The sequence below is a fragment of the Sphaerodactylus townsendi genome, linkage group LG09, assembly GCF_021028975.2.
Source record: "Sphaerodactylus townsendi isolate TG3544 linkage group LG09, MPM_Stown_v2.3, whole genome shotgun sequence".
In the NCBI taxonomy this organism is placed as follows: Eukaryota; Metazoa; Chordata; class Lepidosauria; order Squamata; family Sphaerodactylidae; genus Sphaerodactylus; species Sphaerodactylus townsendi.
The window spans coordinates 42,066,263-42,091,607 of NC_059433.1; the positions used below are offsets into that span (position 1 = coordinate 42,066,263).

Below are 25,345 nucleotides of genomic sequence, written 5' to 3' on the forward strand. Positions count from 1 at the left end.
GAAAACATTTAAATTAGGTTTATTAGACAATTTTTTTTTTACAATAAAAATAGTTCAGCAGTGGAACTGGCTGCCTAAGGATGTGGTGAACTCCCCCTTTCTGGCAGTCTTCAACAGCTAAATGCACACTTGTCAGGCAGGGATGCTTTAGGCTGAGCAGTGAGTTGAACTAAATGGCCTCTATGGTGCCTTCTAACTCTATGATTCAATGATTTCCCAAACTATAGTTTGGCAGAGACTATTTAATGTATTCTGTACATAGCAATTACTTTATATAGCACTGTAGAAAGACATACTTACAAAGAAGATGAAGTAGTAACATGTTTTGTTGAATTGCTTACTATTTCTTTTGGCCAAACCACATATGACTTTGGGAAATCTATCACTGGCTCCTCTGATGTGTAATTCAGCAGGACAAAAGGCTGTGCCATATCCTACTATAGACTGAGGCCACTGTACAGTGAAAGGGTGGATATATCTGCTTTTACCCTACTTGGGATAAATGCAACATGGGGGGCAGAGGAGCAATGAAGACCATCTCCTTCCTAAGCATGCAGCTGGATCCATATCAGAACACACGTTAATTGGTTGTTGTATCAAACTTACAAGCTGGAGGATACAATCATAAATTCCCAACAAAACACGTAGTAGAGAACTTTTTCTATACATTGTGAATTTCCGAACAGACTTCTAGAGTATGGATCAGTTGAATTCTTTTGGAACTTGTAAAAGAAAAATCAATGTTTTCATTGAAAAGACATAAGTTTGTATACGCAACCATTTCTTTCAAACATCAAAATCACAAAACCTTGCAAAAACATTAAGTCAGGGAAAGAATGCTTTGAAGAGTAAGTCAGGAAAAAATGATGGGAAATCATTTCAAGCAGAGATTACTTATCTTGATTGCTATATATTCAACTGCCTTGTATTACAACTGTCTTTAGAGTTTATTTGCTTTCTTGTTTCTGTTCCTTGGGTTATCAAGCCCCCCCACCCCTCCGGCTGCCACCGCTATGAATCTATGGACTCGTTGTGATGGATGAAAAAAACTAATGAAGAAATGGTCTCACATATTCCATGGCCAATGCTGCTTATTCCTTAACAGTGGCAGTTGTTCATTACCAGTTTGGCATTACTTAGGCAGAAACTACCTTGAGTTTTGAGATGGTACCGTGGACTTTCCCATGACATTATATCAGCAAATGAAAGTTTTAAAGAATGGAAAGGGAAAAAAGCCAAGATGATTTACCAGTAGAAATATAAAGAAATACAGGCAGATGGCACATCAGGGAAGACGATAATTAATCTAGTGACAACACCAGCCAAAAGGGCCAGTAAAGGTATTCCAACTAAAAATATATATATATTTTGTAGGATTTAAAGGGTATTCAAGGAAAATAATTTTGAAGTTCAAACAAAAATATAATTACAAAGGAATCGCTAGCAGTCTAACTGAACACATTTCACTTTAGAGGCACAGAATTGTATATGAATAAAATTTGAGTTGCTGGATGAACCATTTTAATTTCCCCTATGTGCATCTTTTTTAAACTGCACACTAATTTGTGTACATTCACCTCATTCCTCATGGTTCTGCCCTTGGCACTTGGTTCAGTATTTCATTAAATCACCCTGAAAACTAACAGCTCAATCTGTTATGAAAGTACAGTCCCTAAGCAACATAAATTACCTACCTAGTTCTGGTTACACTATGCAACATAGGCTGGTCTCTTAAGAAGCATTCTGTTCATAGAAAACATGTAAACAGTGCACTAATAAAACATTTGTTCTCAATCACGAAGCTGCTTCAGATATTAAAACAACATGGGGTAAAAATCACCACTACATTTCCATTTTACCCATTTAATACAGATCCTCTTTTCTCCACTTGATACTAACATTTTCAGGGCTCTAGAGGATGATTGAGGGAAACAGTTGTTCAATATTAAATTGCAGTCTTCTAATATATTTAACTTAATTTGTAGGCATGGCCTTTTTTGAGAGCTTATCTATTGAATGTTTATTTTAGTAGGGAACAGTCTTACATACCCTCATTACATCACAACTATTTGTGGGTTGTAACAAGTATTACAGTTTTTATTCTGTTATTTAGAGATACTTCAGGCAAGAAGGATCTACACTTGAAACTGCTTATTGTGTAATTAAGACATTTATTTTACCTAATTGGCCTACTTGTACAGGGTTGCCAAGCTCCAGTGATGAGTGGGTGGTGGAGTTCTCCCAGAACTACAACTAATTCTCAAAATACAGTGATCAGTTCCCCTAGAGGAAATGGATACTAAGGAGGGCAATCCCGACATAATCACATCTCCTCTGCAAACTCTGCTATCCCCCAGGCAGTACTCCCAAATCTCCAAGAAATTTCCCAAGTCAGAGTTGGCAACCATAGTGAGGAGCATAGCGAGGAGTTCATAGAGGTCACTCTCCAAACATGCCATTTTTAAAAGCTTGTTTTTGGAGAGTCCAGAACTCCTGATGGTGTACATGACCACACCTTTGAAGATGCACACAGTGGTGTGGACCAATCTATCTTTCTTATTGAAGGTATAAAACAACAACAAAAATAACTGAACGGGATAAGTGGCTGTGCCTCTTGCTTTTCTAGTATTCCAAGTCTCTATGAATAATGGAATGAAAATTATAATATTTCTAGGTATTAGTTTTCGATTCAGTTGGCGATCCTAAGCACCTATGATTTAAAGGTGCAAGGTCAATTCGTGCATTCAAAAACTTGATCCATGTGACATTTTCTTAACACTTTCTGGCCCTTTCCGCATCGAGCCTCCACCGGCATAATTCATGCCAGTGGAGGCTCGGGGACTGTTCGCATGCTAGCGTGCGAGCGGCCCCCACTTTCCCGCCAGCCGGAGAGGCAGCTCCGTACGGAGGCGCCTCCCAGTCAGCCCCCTCCACTCACCGTCATGTCCAGCATTGCTCTGGAGGGCTGAAGGGACCCACCCACACTGCCCTCCAGAGCAATGCTGGACATGACAGTGAGCGGAAGTGACGGGGAAAGAGGCGTCTTCCCAGTGGTGCAGTTCGCATCGCGCTGATGGGAAGACGCCTCTTTGCAAAAACCTCGCTCATTGAGCGAGGTTAAATGCGCCGGCTTCACGCTACTCCTGGGCAGCCAGGACGGCGCTGCTGCAATGCAGCAGCACCTCCTGTGCGAACAGCAGCCCAGGGATGGCATTTTTGCCATCCCTGGGCCACTGTATATCGCCCGTGTGGAAAGAGCCTTAATAGAGTCTCAACCTAACCCGTGCTGATTTTTTAAAATAAAGATGAAGAGTCATGCTCATTTCCTGATACAAACAAAACATGAGATAAAGCCACAGAAATTTAAGACCAGAGAGTACTTAGTATTTGCTAGTGGGACCTATCAATAGTAGGAAATATCCCAAAGATCTTTTTTTTCCAGCCTTATTCTCTCAGCCCATGGATAGTATCATAAGAACATTATAAAACCTTGATGGAGAGGACCAGTGGTCCATCTCGTCTACCATTATGCCTCCATCTGTGACTATCTGGATGCTCTGGGCAGCTTCCATACATGGCAAGATGACAACAACCCTTCTTTGAATAAAAAGAATCCTCTGCCTAACTGGTGCAATTAGGACTCACTCATAGTCAGCAGCAATAGAAAAAAAGTAAAAAACAGGTCATAATGTCTATGGTCCTCCTCTGTATTCAAAACTATTTATGCCTGTAAAAACATACATAAAGAAGAAGATAGAGAACTCTGTACAAAATGTGTCAGTCTAGCTACTTTGCACATCGCATTCTCTGGGATCAACATGGCAACAATTCCATAATATTCCATACTATTCAATGACATTTAAGCAATATATTTATTTATGAATGGGATTAAAATGTATACAGAAATGGATTTATGGTAAATGGTTGCACATGTACACACACCAGATTTTCAATGAGAACAGAAAAAAAACCATTATAATGCAATTCTGTGCATTCATTTGGAAGTAAGCCCTACTGAATTCAGTGGGACTTACTTCTGAGCAAATATAAGATCTGCTTGTAAGTCTTTGAGTTATAAAGGTACTCTATAGTTATCTTTCAGAATACTTATTATTAATGAAGACCCTCCCATCATTTCAATGAAAGAAACATAACAAACACACAGTATGCGGCAAAAGACACCTTAAGGAAAAGTGAGTTTGGATACAGTGACATGAAGATGTTTTATCTCAAATGAAGCTGAAATTTTTTTTGAATTTCACAAAGGAATTTGCATCATATTAGTATTCACTATTCATGCATAGAACAACATGGCAGAAAGCATGTCTCTGATGATGCACAAATAAGTTACTTACAGGTAATAAGTGTAGGAGTGATAGCTTCTTCTGCCATGATGGTGGGAGGATTTAGGCAGTGGAGGAAAAGATGAAATGGAAGGAAAGAAAAGCCAAATATTAATGTATGAAAAAATCAAGATGAGACTAGAATTGGAGAAACAAATGAAAAAGGTAGCAAGAATGCATTTCAGAAACATCATGCAACACATCTGGAACAGACAGATGACATATCCATTCTTCACAACAGCTTAAGCAGAAAACTAATTCCTCACTGAGATTTTAAACATGTTTACCATGCATCTAATAGCCGTGACTAACAAAGGTATGTATTATATATTCAATAATACATAATATAAAGACACGTGTTAATTCATAAACCATGCATTGGTTTTACATAATTGTATTAGAAAGATTAGAAACCATGCACTCCCTAAAACATCAGTAAGACATTTTGAACGGTAAAGTTTAATACAGTTCTAAGCACAGTTAAACTCTTGCAAGTCCACTGACATCATGAGACTTAGAAGGGTATAACTTTGCTGGGGAAAGGCCCATTAATGTTCCCAGAGCTGCTGTTTTCTTTTCTTTTTGCCAGCATACTGTGGGTTGTTCCATTTTGGAGATCTTGCTAAAGCTTAGGTTAAGGAAGTTTAACTAGTCTACAACTCAATATACTTTGCCTTATGTCCTCTCCCTTCTCTCAGTAAAGTTTGAAGTCTTCCCACATCTTAAGGATTTTCCTGTGATAGAAGAGACTGGTCCTCTGGTGGAAATGTGAGCTGCTATCAACAGAGGAAGGCTTCAAATATTACTTAGCAGAGTAGTAGGATACAAACCAGTTCCTTTTGCTTAGTATCAGAGGTGGTAAAAGAACTCAAGAGTGTAGATCTGATGGGTGGCTGAAGCTGAAGTGTAATAGAAAAAAATTTCGTACACAGCCAAATATGCCTTTCATTATAAATGTGTGCCAGCACTTTTTTTCAGAAAAGGGCGTAATAGAATACTTTTCCTGTTTTCCTCAACACTCATGCTTCAGTCCTTCTGAAATAATTTGTAAAAAGATAACTGCAACTTCACAAAGGAAGAGTCAAGTAGACCAATATAAAATAGATGCTGCTTCCATAGTTCTTTCATGATTTTCCAAAAGAAAATGGATATACTACATCAGGGATCCAGCGATCTTCCCTACTTATAAGTCCATATCTGGAACTATGTATGTCATATGTTTGTAATATTTGTATGATGGGGATGCCACCCCACCCCACATCTTAAGTTCCCTTTTTTGAGTGGCAGCAGGATAAAAATAAATTAAAAAACAGCTATTCTCGTTTAAGCCAGGTTGGGGCAGATAAACCGGGACAGACCAGATGCAGGGGAGGAAACTGTGTGAAGTTCCCACCCACAAAGGGTTATATCCTGTTGTTATCCCATGTCAGGTGGTCCGTGCAGAAAGGACCTTAGGGAGGAATGGCTTCTCTTCTCAGTTTTCCCTGACATGACATGCCATCGCTGATGGCTGCCCCCATCTCCCTGTCTCCCATGGTTATGACACCAGGCAACACTCTTGTAGCATAATTCTTTGTATTTCAGTTCTAACTATAATATCTGTTATTTGTAAAGGATGGGGTGGGGGGGATCCTCCAGGAAACAATGGTGCTTAGGGGAAAAAAACAGGAATGTTCCCTTAAAAGGAATTCTAAATTCTCATTAAATCAAAACAGAGCTTAATCATGCCTTCTCTTCATTCATTTGAAACAGCCTAAAATAATATTTTAGTAGCAATGAGGTGAAAGATGGAAATAAGCACTTTAGGTACTAGTAATATTCACAGCACAGTACTTTTGACTATGACACCCCCACGGCCCTATATAAATAGGCCTTACAAAGGACTACAGCAAATGTTAAATTGCCTCCAGCTACATGCTGCAGGCATCCCTTTGAAAATGAGGCTTTCATCACATTTTCTCTCTCATCTTCTTTGTCTGTAGAAATGTTTGCCAGTTTTTAGTCCTATTTTTCTGATGCTAACAGCACTGTATAAACACAAGAAGCTTTGTGCTTAATATTTAATCACATGTGGCATATTTGCTAAATGCACTCCTGTTGAAATTCTGTTCAGGGGGAGAATGCAATATGCTGTTTCACTAGGAAAGCTGTAGCTCTGTATGTTATTGCATTTTGAGTCATGCAAAAAGAACAGCAACTGCCCCCACTCCCAATCCAAGAACCAGGAAGAAGCTTGAATAAAGAACACACTACTGCATCCCATGGAAATATTTCAGCCTACCTACAGTGAGAAAAAGATGACAGTATATATTAAATAAATGTAGTTGTAATCCCTAGCTTTCAGAACTATGTACTACTCATTTAAAATTTCATGACACAGCAGTTCCTACACCTTATCATATGTTGTAATAACAGCAATACAGTGTAATGGGTATAAATGCTCCCTATAAGCTGTAAGAAAACTATAATTCATTAGTGCAAGACCGTGAAGTGCTAGGGTGCAAACTTCTGTCAAAAGTTCATTGAGACGAATCACTCCGAATAAAAATAGTTGTAGAGGAAGGTGATTTAATTTCAGCAAATGCACTAAATAACATTTTGATGTAAGGGAAGAAAAATGAAGGCGAGATCCTCAATGTACTTTTAAATCAAGTTCTTATTTTAAGAAATCATGAACTTTTATCTACCAGAATTCTTGACAATGAGATGTTCCAGTTCTTAATACATAGTTATAGACTATGGCCATTTATGCACTTGTGGTTGCTCTGCTGTGAATGTACATTCCCTCCGGGTCAGATTCTCAGTTGTGTATGTCTTCCCTGCTCCTAAACGTATTTCACTAGAGATCAGAGAATGCCCACAGTTTTTGAAAGAAGATTAAGTGTGATTTTTTTCCCCTGCCTTTCCAGGGAAAGCAAAGGAGATGGCCGTGTATCTGTTCAGGTTTTCTTGCTCCTCCCTGCCTTCCCTTGCCCATCCAACAGTTCTTCTGACCACATTGTTCTTTTTATTTTCATGCTGCTGGTCTACCGATAATTCAATAGACCAGTGAAATTGGCAAGGTTTATTGAATTTCTGATAGACCAAATATGGCATCTCCAGCCCCCGTCGCCACAAAAAAAGGTGGTAGTGGGGAGGTTGTATGGAAAGGAAAGGAAGTGGTGGGCAGGCAAAATGGCAGATCAGATTGGCACGGTTGGGGGCACTTTGCAGCAGAAGACTTCCCTTTTAAATGGAAAACTGTGGGAAAACGTCATTTCAAACCAAACAGCTGTGCCACAAGCAGTAAATGTATAAAAGGTCAAAGAAGCACAAGAAGAAAATACTATTTTAAACATGATTAATAAACATGATTAAACATTAGCACTGCAACCCTGAGTGAAGGGTCAAAAGGGCTCTGGATGTGGCATGACCCCTGTGCTAGCCTAGAACCCACTCAATGCAGTGTAAGTGACATCCACACTGGCCCAGAGACACTTATGATTGCGCCGGAGAGCTGTGCAGCTATGTAATGGCCAGGTGCCAATGCTGCTGCAGCAGTGATACTCCTCCAGCATAGAGACCCATCGCCAGCATCAATGGGGGTGTTCCCAGGAGCAGAAAATACTTTGTTTGGCTTCCTTTGACCTTTCATCCCGGGAATGCTCCCACTTGCTGGCATAAACTTAAACCACCAAAATGAGTTATACTGCCCATTTGGATGTATAGGGGCCTTTCAGTGTGATTGGGGAAACTTACCTGTTTTCTTGTTCCCCTCTTCTTCAGAAATGGGCTGCATCATACTGCATTTTATGTTGGGCTGGGATTTGGAGCATCAGAACACAAATTTGTTAGGGTCTAGGGCTATGAGACACCACATTCTGAAACATTCAAGTTTCAAATGTGCCTTGATGAGCACCATAGGACCTGTTAAATAATTAAAAATGCACTAGCTGTTATGGATTTTCCAGGCTGTATGGCAGCTGATAATTGAGTTATACTGGTTACTGATGCTAAACTAGGAGCACTGTCAGTTTAACACATACCATTGGAGCATCATAGGAAGCCATGGGTCATGTGGGAGGATTCCACTCCACAGAGGAACAATGTGGGAAAGACCTGCACGGACTCCTCCCATGTGGTCTGGACTTTTCAAGCTACCTCAGGACAAAGCTGTGCTGCAGTGGCATATATGCCACTGGCTGAAAAGCAATCCAACTCACATTGTAAATTAAACTTCACCTTTAAAAAACAATAAAATTGACTCTGCATTTTTAAATGGAGGAGGACCAATAAACAGAAGTGCTTAGCTCTCTTAAGTATGCAGTGGTGACATCTCTCCTGAAAAAAGAAATTAGATGAGGCACTGAGTCAATTACTGCCTGGTGTCAAACCTTCCATTCCTGAGAAATGTGATTGAGCAAGCAGTGGCCGAGCAGCTTCAGGAATTCCTGGGTGAAACATCGGCCCTGGATCCCTTCCAATTGAGTTTCAAGCAGGAGTTTAGCACTGAGACAGCCCTGGTAGCCTTGCTTGATGACCTCCTATTACACCTTGATAAAGACATACGAGTGCTGCTAATTGTCTTGGATCTATCAGCTGCTTTCGACACAGTAGACCTCCTGGCCTCTCTGAAGGGAGGGGCACTGCACTGGGTAGTTCTCTTCATTCCTCCAGTGTCACTCACAGAAGGTAGCCGTTTGTAGAAACAGATTGGCTCTCTATGCTAACCTGTGGGGACCTGTAGGAGTTGATCATCTCTCCAATGTTGTTTAATATCTGCATATGGCCCCTGGTGGAGATCATTAGGAGGTTTGGGGTTGGATGCCACCAACATGCGGATGACACTCAACTTTACATCCTGCTTGAAAAAAAGCAACTGCTAGTCACATATTCTCAGTCTAACTGCCTCACAGGATAAAATGGAAGGGAACAATGAAGGATGCCACTCTCGGCTCTTTGGATGAAGGGCAATATTTTAAAAGTACTATACTGATTAAAAAATTACAAAGTATTTCACTTCTAAGCTGGTGATTAAAACAAACAACTCCAATTTTAGCACAAAGATAATAGAAAATCAATTCCATCCCTACAGCTTAGATATCAGTTGTTAGAGAATATAATGAACCAAGAGTAGTGTGGAGGAACTATGCCTCATACTGAAAAAGTGTTCATGTCTCATCATTCCGCTGAAGGTATGAAGGTTGAAAGAAAAAAGTCTACAGACCTGGCCTGAACAACTCATCTTTTTCTTATTCTCACACACAAATGTTCAACATTTTGGCTTTGTGGTTGGGATGTCCAAGGCAGATATCAAAGTGAATCAATAAACAACACCTAATCTTACTCCTATCTCCCACTTCCTTGCTCAGACTTCATGGCAAATCTGTGATAAAACTCTTGTAGCTGAGACCTTCAGATAAACTTACTCCTAAAATACTCTATCACTGGAAAAGATAATAATGCTAGGAAAAGTGGAAGGCACCAGGGAAAGAGGAAGACCTTACATGAGATGGATGGACTTCATCCATGAAGCCATAGCCTCACATTTGCAAAACCTGAGCAAGACTGTTAAGAACAGGACATTTTGGAGGTCATTAATTCATAAGGTTGCCATAAGTTAGAAATGATTTGACTGCACACACATATCAAATCAAGCCTGAACTTTCCCTAGAGACTAAAATGACCAAGCCGAGCCTATAGTACTTTTGCCACATTATGAGTAGGCAAGACTCACTGGAAAAGACAACAATGCTTGGAAAAGTGGAAGGCATCAGGGAAAGGGAAAGACCCAACATAAGATGGATTAATTCTATAAATGTGGCCAGGATCACCTCTTCTTTCTCCCCACCCCCTGGCAGCAGAATTGCTTCTTCTTCTCTCCCACCAGGATCGGCCTCTTCTTCCCTCCCCTCCGCAGCAAGATCACCTCTTCTTCCCTCCTCCCCACAGCAGGATCACCTCTTCTTCCTTGTCCCTCACCCCAGGATTGCCTCTTCCCCCTTCTCTCCAAAGGAGGATTGCTTTTTGTTCCCTCCCTCACACAACATGATCACCTCTTCTTCCTTTCCCTCTTGCAGCAGAATTGACTCTTCTTCCTTCCCCACCACATCAGGATCACCTCTTCTTCCCCTCACCCTCTGCCACAGGATCACCTCTTCTTGCCTCCTCCTTGCAGCAGAATTGACCTTTTTCTCTGCCCCCTGCAACAGGATTTCCTGTTCTTTCTTCTTCCCCTCACAGCAGGATTGCTTTTCTTGTTTCCCCTTGCAACAGGATCACCTCTTCCTCCCTATCTCTGCCAGGCACCTGCATCACTTCCTTCCCCAGCCCCAGGTTGTGATCTAACATGGTAGTTACTCACCACCTGGGTCGGGAGGAAGTTGGACTCTGGCAAAGAAGAGGAAGACAGCAGAGCTAGTAATGTGCGGGGTGTGTGGAGCCTGGCTGGAGGCCACAAGAATTGACAAGCATGTGCAACCTCTGTCTCATGGTCCTGTTTCCCTGTTGTGCAGCCTACTGGAATAGGGTGTCATCACCCCACCTTATGTGTTCAGCAAGGCTGCCATGATGCTGCCCCCTCCTTCTTCATGTCAGGGGCAGCTGCCCCCTCCTTGCCCACCTAGATCTTGCCTGATGGTAAATTGTAGCACAGAGACTATTAACACAACAAAAGATCATACTTCTAATCTGCACAAAATAAAAAACAACAACGAATAATCACTTTTAAAGAAAAACAGGACCAGAACAAGAAAAAAACAAGAGAATGATGGACTGATGGTAACATCATCTAGAATGACCATCATAATTGTGTGTAGAATTACAGTAACTGTGCTATGCTTGACTAGTGAGCAACATCCCATGGTCCCTTTTAGAAATTGAGGTGCTATTGTAAGTCCATCTTCAGTTCCTCCAGTAACTTTGAACTTTCACATTACTTCGGAAGGTCCATGACATGGCTCCATCTTCTACTATTGGGCCTAACTCCGGGAAGGTATGATGCTGGCATGGAAAAGAACTGCACTGTGAGCCTCTTACTCATGACCTAAATTTCTGCTGTTATCACAGTTGTACAGGAAAGGAGCTGTTCAAGTGGCTCCCATACCAAAAAGATAACATCATAAAGTGCTTCCACTTAAAAGAAGCCTTTCAACATATGATTTCAAACAATAATTTTTATTCTGCAGATATTCCTTATTTAAGACTATAACTGACAACTGGCCAATTCTCTATTTGATATTGATGTTTGTAAGTAATGAAAATTGTAAACCCTTTTAAAGGGAAGTAGAAGAAAGCTGCAGAGTCCACTTCTGACAGTTTCCTTATGCCTACTCTCCCTAAAGCAATCATATGATTACTGCCCCTAGAACTTGGTGAGAAAACCAAGGAGGAAGTGCTCAGTCATACAGGTTATCTTTTTCAATACGTTTTTGATTGACCAGCTTGAAAGTAACATATCCTCAAGTCCAGTTTTACATTGGGAAATGTTACAAAACTGTTGGCAAGTTTTGTTGTGAGTCAAATGAGAATACTGAATGCGGGAATGGACTCTTATCAAACTTCAGCAAGGACTTCAGTAGCACAATCCACAGGAATGAAAATAAAATACCATATTCCCCTTGGCCAATTTTGGAGGAAGAATGTTGCAATAGAACAGTTATTACGCTGATATAAACAGCTGGGCATTCATCAGACAGAATGCTGCTTCTTCCTACCCCTGATATGGCAGCACACAAATAAAATGTAACATTTGCTCATATTTGAATCAAAATAGCAATAAATGATGCAAACCAGGAGTTCTGCCTAGAAAGCTCCACCTTTAGTAAGAGATAACAATGACTGACAGAATTTACAATATTTTCTCCACATCTTGCCTATCAGTTCATAAAAATGCACCAGTGTGGCCTGTAACACATACTTACCCATAATAGTTATATCAGGCAAACTAAACTTTGACATAATTTTTTGTGAAGGCTAAACTATGGCCCAGAGAAGCTCCCAAACATCAGAGAAAATACTGAAACCAGTTCAATCTGGGCACAATTCACATCCTTCACTATTTGAGACACATGTTTTATCTCTCTACATTCCATTTATGTTTACCACCTTACCTACAACAGATGGAATTCAAATTGCCATATTTCAAAATTATTTCTGACTACTCCAGTTCATGACTAAAAATTAATATTTAATAATTAATATTTTGTTTATACACATAGGTTCCTTTATCTTCTCCATGTTCTTTCCCCTACTTCTTTCATCAATTTCTCTTTCACTTCAATTTCTATCTAGTTCATTCTCATGCTTCAGGGACCTACTGATCTACTGCTGGCTTAAATGTACTTGAAGAGTTTTCCAAAGCTATCACTATATTTTATATCTGGAAGTTTTGACCCATAACAACTACACCTGAGATTATTTAAGGTATGTAAAACAATAGGAAAAACTGCATGTGAAGGAAAGCCATAACTACAAAGGAAGAAGGATTCGAATGATAGCATTTTCATAGGGATACTGGGAGCTGTATTGTCAACAATTTCAAGAATAGCTTCCAGAGCTGCTATGTTCTACAGCATTTCCCCATTATGGTATGCAATATGCTCTCTTTATCTCTGTTACTAAAACGAATTCCCCATAAATTGTCTTCAGCGTCATTTAAAATAATGTAGTTTGCTTTGCTTTTGTAGAATAACAATTGTACAGAAAAACATGGTATTGAAAAGAATTCAAATAGCAAATCCACTGTGGAACTTCTGTCCTATCATATTGTCTGTTTTGACTGAATATTCTTTTATATTCAAGAAGAACAATTTCCTGAGATTTCTTTCAGGAATCAATATACCTCTATTTTTCACTTTGGCTCCAGGATGCGGGAAGATACTGTTCTTATATCATTTGGACTGTTAATGCAGTATATAAGTGCAGAATACTAGAATTGTTGACCTTAGGATGTTTTAAACGCACTGACATTAATTTCCTTAGAATGCTAACACAAAGGCACTAACATTAATTTAATAAGAATGCTGCAGGAGGAGAACCAGATGTTACAGTACTGTAGACCACCACTAGGGCTTTAGGGTGAATAAGCAGCATTTCTTTCCATTAAGGTGGCTGGAAACTTAACATGTATCATAGTCAAAACTGCTGCAGGAGATGCTTCAACACATAATGCATACACAAAGAGGAATAACTGCTCACCTTTTCTTCATAACCAAAACAACCCCCAGAAATATAATAACGAACAGCAAGATTCCTGCAATCACTCCAGCAATTTTAACAGTGTGGTCTGTTTGCTTCTCTGGCTCTGGGTCTGGTTTCCTAGTAGCAGCACCTATGGATGCATATTTTAAAAGGAGACAAAGAATTAGTACTCAAATTTGTTAAATAACAGTTGAGAGACATCAAAGCTTTGATGACTAGGATTTCTTTAAAAAATAATATCGAAGTATTTATACTTCTAAACCAAATTTTGGTACTATATATGGAACCTTACTCTTTTATGTGAGCAATGTTTATTATGATATCAAACTTCTCTGTTCATTGTACTGTTTACAAAAAACTTCATTAACCCAACCACCATCATAAATCTTTATCCACATTTGATTTGTGGAACATTTTCTGCCATTCTTTTTCATAAATAAAGCAGTAATTCTTTAACATACTAGTTTAAACACCTGGAAATGTAAGATAAACTCATTTACCATGCATTTTACCAGCAATTGTTTTGTTTTACACAATAGATTTTTTGTTGCCTTTGAAAATCTAAATCTAGGTCACATCTGGTAAGCAAAAGACTCCTCCTAAGCAATTTATTCCCAAATTGGGAAGCAGCTGATGATCACACCACTGGCACAAACATTTAATATCTGTTTAAATGAGATAACCAGTGCCTTACAGCAGCTACTGCCTTTTATAGATTCCTCTTTACAAACACACACACAAAACCACTGTTTGTTCTGTTTACTATTATGTGATACAATGTTAGAATCCATGTCTCATGAAACATCCACTTTCTTCATTAAATAATGAAGGATTCAGTCTTCAACTCACTATGCTGATTCTTTTAGAGGACTTTTTAATCAAAATATAGCAGTATTCATCATTTGAGGAACCACCTCACCTTCGCAAGGTGGACAGACAATCCTGGAAACAAGTCTGATTTATAAGCTTCCTCATTATTGTTCCTTTGGATTGACATGAGAGAGGGCGGGGAGAGTATAAAATGTAATTAAAGTTTAACGTTTGGGGACTAGTATACTCTGGGTTTCATCAAGGACTTTGAAAGCCTGATTAAGTTCTAACTTTTTTTTAATTTGCCTAGAAATCAAAGTAATGAATAATCATCCCGGGACAGGGTTTTTTGACTATTCAGTAACAAATGATGTCAAATATTCAAGGATATTTAATTCTAACTAAATCAAACTAGGGACAGATTTACAAAACTTCTGTCACTAAACATAATAATCATATCCTTATCTACAGTTTGGCACACCAAATGAAGAAATTTCATCAATGCTGGTTTCTGCTAATGAAATAAGCTTTCTTCATATATCTCTATACAGCAGACAACATATTCACACTGATGTAAATCTCTGAGTCATTATACATGTGAAGTTGCCAAGTGGGGCCTGACAGTTGGTTAGGGAACTTTTGTAAGTGGGGGCCCTTGCCAGCAATGTAATGAGATCAGTGACAATGCACTGACAGTGCTCTCCATACACACAAAGAAGTGATGTCTGCAAGTCCTTAATCTCAGAGTTATGCTTTAATACTAGAGTGTCCCCAGCATCCCCTGATATCATCCCTGGGTGCACAAGGAGTGACATCAGCTCATCAGCATGCTGCTGACATCTCCTTCTCCCTCAGTAGTTTTTTGCCATTTCCCCCATCTCTGGCCTATTGAGCAACACTGGAGAAGTGCACACTGGCAGCAGCGCATCCCCTGTTCCGGACGAGAGCAAGTGTACAAATGGCCCACAGTATTAAAAAATTGTACAGTGATGTATGCACTGAATAAGGTTACATGGTAAGCTTCAATTACTTTTGAAGCAGGATCACAAAGTGGTTATCCCTTGCCATACTGGTCCAGCTTTTTCCTGATATGAAGCACCTCATTTTTTTTACTCTCTGTTTCTTGCCATGTCTGCAAAATGGGAAAAGTCTATCATAGTTTGTGTAAGTGGAAATAGCATGAATTTTTAACACAGCTCAATCAACAGCAATGGCTGATAATATGGAACTGAATCCTTTCAAATCCATCTCATGTAATTTTAGGAAAACTTATTTCCCCCAAAAACACTTTCCACTATATTTCTTATGTTCTTATGCTTTCACTTTTTAACAGAAATGTAAAACAAAACAAAACATAATCCTGATCCTGCCTGTCTTCACACGTTACAGAATGCCTACCCTCTCAATTTCCTTTTCCTTTATGCCACAGCCAGGGAAGGGAAGCAAGCATTTGCAGTAATCAGGAACATATGGACCAATCATGGGAGATGCTGCAACAGCATCTCTATAGCAGGTCATAAGAGCAGAAAGCCTGGTTGCAACCTATCAATCAGTTTGTTTAGTGCAGTATATTTCTGTGGGATATTTCTCTGAATCTCTGCCCCATGTGCCAGATTGCACGGATGCTACACAGTTTTCTATAAGGTGTTCTCCAGAGTTTGAAGTCTGTTCTTTCTGAATGGGTCTACAACTCTACTAGAAGGAAATCTTCTTAGTGGGTCTGTTCAGATATTCTCATGAGGTGCCTGAGTGGTGGCAGCATTTACCAGATTGTTTCCAGGGAAAACTTCATCTAAGAGAGTTTCCGAAAAGGAAAAGCACCTTCCTACCTTCCTTCTTCCACATTTAGCATATGAAGTGAGTTGTAGATTCTAAACCAACTTGAAAGACATAGGGTAATTATTTAGTTTTAATTCCTCTGAAAGTAAATACCTCATAGCTCATTTGGTAAAATTTAGCAAATAATGGTGAAGAAAACTGTGTGAAAAAAAAACCAGACTTATTTCTTGAACAGAAGAAACTTTTCTGTGATGCCATGTACTCCAATAACTCCTTTAATTAGAGAATGATGGCCTCGCTTTTAGTTTAAGCCTAAACTATAGCTGGACGTTTCTTCTGTTATAAACATTTATTCACTGTGTCATTCTCAAAACTCTCACACCTAAATTTCTTGTACAAGTATTCCCATCAACTGATGTAATGTGAACATTTTAAAAAATACGCAGCACAAAGCTCAGTACTGACAAAACCATTTTTCCTATTATTAGGCAGCCTGTGATGTCTTTTGTTTTCTACTTTCTACTATTTCAGACCATTATGGTTTGCATTTTCTACTTTTTTGGCTTTAACTTTTGACCTGTGTTATACAGAAACCAGTAAATAAACCTCTGTTCCTCCTAAGGGCAAGGTAAATGATCACCCCTTCAAAAAAACTCATATCCTTAAGAGGTATGCAATCAAATTATTATGCAGGCAGTAAGATCCAAGTAATATCACTTTTCAGCACCTACCCTTAACTCATATTGCAGATAAGGTCAGGGAAATGAAATGTTATACCCTTGTGTGACAGCTGCATTGTGATTAGGAGCATGGAATCATGCAAAATAGGATAGAATTAAATTGCCCTATAGTGGTAGATTTCTACCTTTGATTATCTAATTCAAGGGTTTGCCACAATGCAAAAGGGTGGGAGGGATGAACGAATGCATAACATTTCATCTTGACAGAATTGGTTTCATTCCTGATCAGAAAATCATCCTATGCATCTGAGGTGTGGTTGAGGCAGGAACTGGGTCGATTGCTCAGTCAATCAATGTGGCATGCAATCAATGCATGAGTCCAGAAGGTCAATCTGTATTCATAGTCCAGAAGAGCACAGAAGCTCTAAGTCCTAAGTAGGTTATATTCAGGAATGACAATATGCAAGGGAATACTGTGCAGTATTGGACTACAGAAGATACTGGAAAGGGTTAATGTCTACAGTATTGCATAAAAAGCACCCCAGAAGGAGCCTTCTAGCTATTCAGCACAGAGAACAGAATGACCTGTGGGAACTGTGAGAGCTAATTATACACCAGGTAACACTCAACCTCTCTAGAGGAATTACAGAATGGCTATAAAACTGCAATACCAGTAGTAAGCTCAAAAATATTGCCCAGGGTGACAGTATTTCCTAAGCACCTTCAGTATAACAGTTCTGGAAAAGTAGTGGTCTTATGGCAGCAATTAAAACTGACAAATCAGATTAAAGATGCTGGCAAATCTGAATGATTGGTTTGGTCCGTATGCCAAAAAAATTAAACAAACAACAAAAGATTTTTAAAAAGTATGGAGATGATGAAAAAGCAGCACAACTGCCACCAAAAATACCTTTCATTTAGTCTTGATATGCTTTCCAGAATGCTGGGCGCTCCTTTTATCATTCCTAGTACCAGCTATGGTCTTGTTTTCTGACAAAAGACATTTTAAATAAATACCCTCAATGTCTTCCTTCTTTTTTGCCATCAAATAGCAGTCAACCTATGGCAACCCCATAGGGTTTTGAAAGCAAGACCACCTGCCTCTGCATAGCAACCCTGGAATTCTTTGGAGTTCATCCATCCAAGTCCTAACCAGAGCTTTAATACACTATTATCGTAAATAATTTGGCTCAAGGATTGCTTGGTAAAACAAAGTTGCACTTACCTGCAACTGGTTGTTTATAGAATTTTTTTCTGTGCAGTCATGCACAGGTGCAGGCTGGACACGGAGAACTGACAAGGAGTTTTTGAAAAGCTAGAAAGCACTTGAAGCGCTCTCTTCTCTCCCAACTGGAGCCAAAAGCGGGTTGTTTTCCTGCCCAAACAGTCACATGATGGAGGTGAGACGAGCACTCCTCTCTCAGTTCTCCCTTCACCACAGGAGAACAGCACCAGGAAGGCAAAAATGGCAGCCTGTGGTGGGAAAGAAGGGAGGGATGCGTGCCTACACAGAAGACACTCGATGAACAACAGTTACAGGTAAGTGCAACTTTATTTTCATCGTCATGTTTTCAGTCCAGACCAGCATGGGAGAGTAACAAGCTCGCTTACCATGGAAATGGGTGTCAGATTGTCAACAAAATAATAACTGCTCTCCCAACAGCTGCATCTCTCCTGGAATCCTCACTGGTGGAATAATGCTGGAGAAACATGGAAGGAGCAGGCCAGGTTGCTGCTTTACAGATATTGTGGAGGCCTACCCTGGCAAGAAAAGCAGATGAAGAGGCTTGGCCCTGGCAGAATGAGATTTAACTTAAAGTGGGCAATTAACCTTAGGATTACTATAAGCTAATTTAATGTCAGAAACTACCCATCTAGAAGTGCTTTGAAAAGAAGTAGGTTTGCCCTTCTTGGGACCCTTAAAAGAATTTTTTCCCCTTAAAATAAATGTGTTCTTGAAATGACTTAAAAAAGGGACACCCTTCAGACATCCAGTGTATAGAGTGACTGTTCACCCTGGGGAGTGGGGATTTGGAAGAAATGCAGTTAGTTTAATGTCCCAGGACATATGGAACCATGATACCATCTTAGGCCTAAATTCTCAGCTAGGGTATAGGACTATGTTATCAGGATGGAACTTGGTGAAGAGGTGTTTAATCTCAAGAACCAGCAACTCTCCTCCTCTCCTAGCTGTGGTGATAGCAACCAAAAAAGCAACTTTATAAGACAAAATGACAAATCAGATGTTGACAAAAAGGGGCCACGAGGCTCCTTGTGGACTGATCTGATTTTCTAGCAACAGTTTGACTGAATGGCAGATTCTGAGAAAATGCCATTAAAATGTTCCACGTGGCATTTATCAGTACTAGGTTAGCAAGAATATACCAAGGAATAAGCAGTTGCTGTTGGTATTGCAATGACTTACATATGAATTATTTGAACACGTGACAGAAAGGTCCTAAAGCCCAAAATTATTGGAAAATTGTTTCCATTACATTGTCAATGTGAAGCGAAGTCTTGACTTCATAGTTGTTTCCTCTCCAGAATTCTTACTTAAGTATGTGTTGTCAGTATCTGAAAAGTTAAGGATGCCTACTTTATAATATAACAACTGCTGCCAGACTTGTATTGGCTAAGGTACAGAAGGTTAAAATAATTCCTACAAGAAGATTGTTTGTTGACCAAGTTAGTTTTTTATCTAAAGATGAAACTATCTGCTCTGCAAAAGAATGAAAATTTCTTGAGTCTAGAAGCAATTTGAGAAAATATTGTAAAACACATGGAATCAACCTTGTAAGGTTTTTTTTCTTTCTTTCACATCTATAACTGTAAATATATAATTATAACATAACATAAAATATATCCCCAAAAAGAGTTTGACATAGGGTCTGCATAGATATAAAATAAAATATTTTGAACCCCATCCCAGGATAAACAATTTCAGCATTATATTTAAAAATCCTATAGCAAGGTTCCAAACCATTTTTTCAGATTGTGGGCACCACTGGAATTCAGACCCAGGATCCTAGGCACACCTATAAAATGGCTGCCACGGGAGGTGGAATGAACCAGTGGTGTGATTCAAATAATTTAACAACTGGTTCCAGTTGTGCGGGGTGGGTGGGGCGGGGGACCTCCTCCTTAATCTTAATCGGCGGTGGCCCTGCCCTCCCCAGTGCTTCCCGGCTGCCTCCACACTCCCACATGCTTCTCAGCTTGGGAAGTCTCCTCCCCTCCCCAAAATGGAGCCCAGGGTGGGGAGGAGAGCTGAGCCAGAGCTCTCCTCCCTGTCCTGGGCTCTGAGGTGCTAAAAGCCCCATCGATTCCTCTCCCAGGATATGGCGAGAGAGGGGGCTTTAAACAACCGGTTTGGCCGAACCGGGCCAAACCAACTGAATCCCACCTCTGGAACCAACCACAAAATGACTGCTTCAGGAAACAGAGCCAACTGCAAAATGTCAGGGAGTGAGGATATGCATAACTAATAGTAAGATTTAAAGCAAAAGCTCTGTTTAGCAGGATGGCATTTAAAATGAAAATATTCTTTTCAAGGACTTTTTACATATGCACAGCTTATCTTCAGTCACTCAGGGAAGATCTTTGTACTGTTGTGACAACATTTTGGATTCCTGACAGCTTGACTACTTCAGACCAGTCCTGCCTCACAGTTTGAACTGCCCTTTCTTGGGCTGATGCCTTGGGCTTTAAAAGAACTGTGCTTGACCCTGAATTGCCCTACTGACAATACTTCTTGCCTCTGGTCCTTGTTATCTGCCTGCTCCAGGGCAGCAATGTTTTTTAAAAATCTGCACTGCAAATCAGCTCACCCATGGCCAGTCAGAAGCCCTGCTGGGGGAAAGCTCCACCTGGTCCTATCCAAATCCAAATCCAAAACCTTTATGAGGCATAAAACCAGTGCCAAGAATTTCAAATACAATAAAAAGATCATTATTGCTCAACTTGCAGTACACAGAGTAAAAATATAGCAACAGCTTCAGAGATTTCAACACTAGAGCTATTTAGAAGCTTAGCCATTTTTATTTTATCAGAAAGGAGCATAAATCCTGTTGGTAACACAGTTCTCAAATCGGTTCTGATGTTGTTGTATTTTGAACAATGAAGCAGAATATGAGAAAGTGTATCAGTTGTATCAGGACAAAATCAGGACAGCAACGCTCATTTTGTGGAATACCAGAGAAGCGACCTTGAAGATGTACTGACAGAAAAGAGTTACACCTTGCTCTAGTCATGACCCACCTGCAATTGTAATTAATAAGTTGTTGCAGGTAGGTATAGCAGAGGACCTAGAATTTCTGAGGGATAATCCCAAAAGAATATTGGAGTGCAAAGAGCTTTGCGCTTTGCTCAGGAGAAAATTGGTACTCTTGATCAAATAATCTAGTCTTTAAGCGATGGTAAAATCTCTGGAGCGTGAGCATTTGTAGGAGCCTCCCAAAGAGAAGCCCATGGAAAAGATCTTTTTTCAATGTGTAGCCACCATTTCAAAAGCTGAAGAGCTCTCTCTATTTCTAACTGGGACAAACTGTTAGGGTCAGTGCAGAAACAAAGACGCAGCCTTGTAAAACTTAAAAGGATTATAACCCATGCCCTTGTTTCCTAATAGAAATGTTGCCCTGGATTCCAAACAAAAGGAGAACACCATAGAGGGTGCCAAAGATCTTAGATAGGAAATTGGATTGGATGCATTTCCAATTTCTGAGCTTGCCACATCAACTTTGGATCCAGATGGGGACTTCCATACAAAAGGGTGCTGGGGCTTCACCTTAGCGTTGGAACACCGACCTTCAACACTGCTGGTATGAATCTTACTACCAATCTCATTGATAGTAAAAAAAAAGAATTTCCTCAATTACTGCAGCGGATAAATTTTTGCAGGCTTTAAGGGTGTTATCTCTGTGTGTGGTCCAGGTTGACTTATGATGGAATATTATCCCAAGATATTTGAACAATTTAACTTGCTCGATGTCAGCACCTTGGATAGACCATCTTGAAGGTCTAAAAACATTGGAAAAAACCACAATTTTAGACTTAATTGGGCTGGTCCTATCCATTTCCCAAAACCTTTTGGTAGGTGTCTGGAAAGGGCCCATGGGTTCCCCTGTCCAACAGTAAAATTTCCAAAATATCCCATTATATGTACAAGAAGGGGCTACAGTGCACTAATTTGCCATTAGGAGCCCAGCTAGATAGTTTCTTCTGCTAAAGCAAAACAGCAAATTAGTTTTCAAAACTGTTCTAGAAGCTGACTAATTAGGATTTGGGGGTTAGGAAAAGGATTACAGCATAGAGTCATTCCTGACAAACTCATCTTCTGAAATACCTGATGGCTGTATGAGCCAAATTTAATAAAATTAATTAGAAGTACAATCCTAAACAGACTTACACCCTAAAATTAATTAAGTAGATTTAGAAGAGTGCACTCTGTTTAGGATTGTACTGTAGATTATAGAACTGTGCACAGAGGGAATGTTCCATAACCATACTAAGGGTTAGAAATAATAAATTTCTCCTTCACTCCAACACAAAATAAGTAACTTTATCCATTACATTTTTAGCCTACATTTTATCCAATGAATTCAGAACTTTGTACATTATATTTTCTTATTTATTTAATTGTATCCCATGTTCCAAGGCAGTTTACAGCAAGTTTTAAACTATATCACAAATATAAAACAGCAAAATGCTGATAAATAAACTACTAAAAATTAAACCAGTAACAGCATTAATTGTTATTAAAAGTCTGGGAAAACAAAACTGCCACACAAATCCTGTGGGCACATGAAAACCATTCCTTCTACCATTTCATTCTGACAACAGTCCTGTAACATAGGCTAGGTTGAGAGAAACTTAATGGGTGAGAATGATGAGAATTCACGTCTTCCCAATCTATGTTCAACACATCTAATCACTACATGGCTGATCCTAGCAAATGTTAACAGATATGCAATAGTTTGACTTATTGCTGCAAATGTCTCTAAGATTTAGAACCAGCAGAGTGTAGTGGATAAGAGTGGCAGACTCTAATCTGGAAAAATGGGTTTGATTCTCCACTCCTCCACATGAAACCTGCTGGGTGACCTGGGCCAGTCACAGTTCTCTCTGAAGTCTCTCAGCCCATGCAGAGGAAGACAATGGGAAACCACCTTTGAATGTCTTTGCCCTGAAAAACCCTACAGAGTTGCCATAAGTCAACTGTGATGGCAATTTACACACATACTCATACACACACACAATTTTGTTGTCCTGAAGAAAAGAACCATACTGTCCTGACTGCTGCAGCTTTCTTTACATCTATCGTTTACTGAACAATTCTCCTGCTTCCTCTGGGTTTCTAGTTGTCTTTCCGAGGTGTTCCAACGCTGTCTAATCCAACTGACAAACTGAATATGAATTCCAGTATATTCCAGATACATGAGATTCCAGATACTCATAGACGAAGGAAGAAGTTTTATTTTAGAATGCATGCCTTGTTGATTAGTGTACAGGTACAGTCAAGATCTTATGGTAGACTTCAAAACCTGCCAGTCATTTGATAAGTACCACAGGTAAAGGGTATAGGTTCAAATAAGTGAAGTGTTATAAAGTGAAACTGGATTAAAACATTTTGAACAGAAAGCTAAGAAAGGTTAAAGACCAAAATAGGTAGACATGAAATCAGGCCAAGACACTTCTGCTAGGCAAACATTTTGAGCTTTTGGGTGCTGTGTGGTTTCCGGGCTGTATGGCCGTGTTCTAGCAGCATTCTCTCCTGATGTTTTGCATGCATCTGTGGCTGGCATCTTCAGAGGATCTGATGTTGGAAAAGCAAGTGGAGTATATATATATCTGTTGGAGTGGGTGGAGAAACATTGTCTGTGAGTAATAAAGGAGAGGCCAACCAAAGGTCCAATAGTTGAGGGGGGCAATCTGAATAGAAGTACTTGAGTAACAATGAAGACTATAGCATGGGAGTAACACTGGAGATAGCAAGGTCACTGGTGGGAGCATCTGAATAGAAGTATCCTGGCCTTTGTTTCTTTTGTCTATGGTCATCACTGTGGGCATTATGTGGAGCTGGATGACCATGTAGACAAAGACAAAACCAAAGACCAATGCTCCCACCAGTGACTTACTGCTATCTCAGTATTCCTATCTTATAGTCTTCATTGATACTGCACCTGACTATTCGACTGCCCTCAACTCGACCTGATTTACTGCTCTTTACTCTGTTCTTCTCCCACCACCCTGAACACTCAACAGACCGCCCTACTCACTTGCCTCTAACTGTCAGATCTCTGAAAATCTCGATCCTGGGCTGAAGCGTTGATCGGGAAAAAGAATATGTTAACATTCTGAAACCATGCAACTCTGACTACAACTTTACTAGCCCTGTTCGGCCGTGAAAGCCTTCGACAATATTTTGAGCTTTCATTTTAGAGTTAAACAATGGGCTTTCAGTCAATTCAAAAGCCTTTTAAAAATATTTCTACCTTAGTGGTATTTTATAGTTTTTACTGCTTGTTTGTAGTCCTAATATATTGCTACTTTGGTGCCATTTTAAAGTTCATTTTCAATTCACAGGAATACATAGAACAAATCTAGATATGTGATAACATTGCTGAAGGCAAAGAAAGACTTCCATGGTTATACTTTTAATGACAGCAAGAGAGCGTAACGTATCCCTACTGCGCACAAAATCAAGCAATGCACCCTGTCATGCTGTGCCGCGCTGTTCTTTAAACTGCTTGCCTTGGTCCTGTGGCAAGACTTTTAACCTCAATTCAGTACTAGTCACATAATTATGAATGACCAATTGAAATTAATGTGGAGCCCAGGGAAGGTAGCTAGATTCAAGAGTGGATCTGAATATCATCCATTCTCACTATGTAACTTTCAATTAGATGCCTGTTTCACCCACTATCTGCCCTAGCTAGTTTGAGAGATATAGTTTGCCTTATTGCTGATCTCTGTAGTTTGAGAGATGAAGTATCAAGTCTAGTTGCCTTCACAGTTGGGATGTGTCCATCTTTTCCCAGGCACCCTCTCGCAAGCAGTTCCACATTCTGGCTCATTCCATACATGAATAATAATGCAGTTTCAAACTGCTTTCAGTGCTCTTTGAAGCTGTGCGGAATGGCAAAATCCACTTGCAAATAGTTGTGAAAGTGGTTTGAAAACGCATTATTTTGCATGAGCGGAGGGGGCCTCTTTTTGCAAAGATGTACAGAAAACAGCTGAAAGGAAAAGGGTGTCTCAGGAAGCATTCCTACCTCCCAAGTTCATTTTACCCCAGTAGGGACTGCAAGAAAGGAGGGATGAAAATGTTTAAAAGCATGAAAAAACCCAACCTATATAATAAACGAGGAACCAAAAAAAGGTTGTGAAAAGCAGAAGGAATAATCAAAATTAATAATATATTCAATATGTCTTTATTGCACAGTGCTTAAATAAATAACTTATTTAGAATAGAATAGAATAGAATAGAATAGAATAGAATAGAATAGAATAGAATCTTTATTGGCCAAGTGTGATTGGACACACAAGGAATTTGCG

The 25,345-nt window shown here is 39.6% G+C and overlaps 1 protein-coding gene across 15 annotated transcripts in view; it reads right to left on the reverse strand.

The window, feature by feature from the left end:
- PTPRM (protein tyrosine phosphatase receptor type M) overlaps window positions 1-25,345 on the reverse strand; it is a 539,592-nt gene that overhangs the window by 160,666 nt on the left and 353,581 nt on the right. For 8 of the 15 annotated variants that reach the window (XM_048507346.1, XM_048507345.1, XM_048507344.1 and 5 more), the window contains one exon: window positions 13,521-13,653. In XM_048507346.1, coding sequence (XP_048363303.1) covers window positions 13,521-13,653 — 133 coding nt within the window. Of the gene's footprint in view, window positions 1-4,355; window positions 4,386-13,520; window positions 13,654-25,345 lie in introns of all 15 variants that reach the window. The other 7 variants (XM_048507340.1, XM_048507337.1, XM_048507335.1 and 4 more) reach the window with 1 other exon arrangement.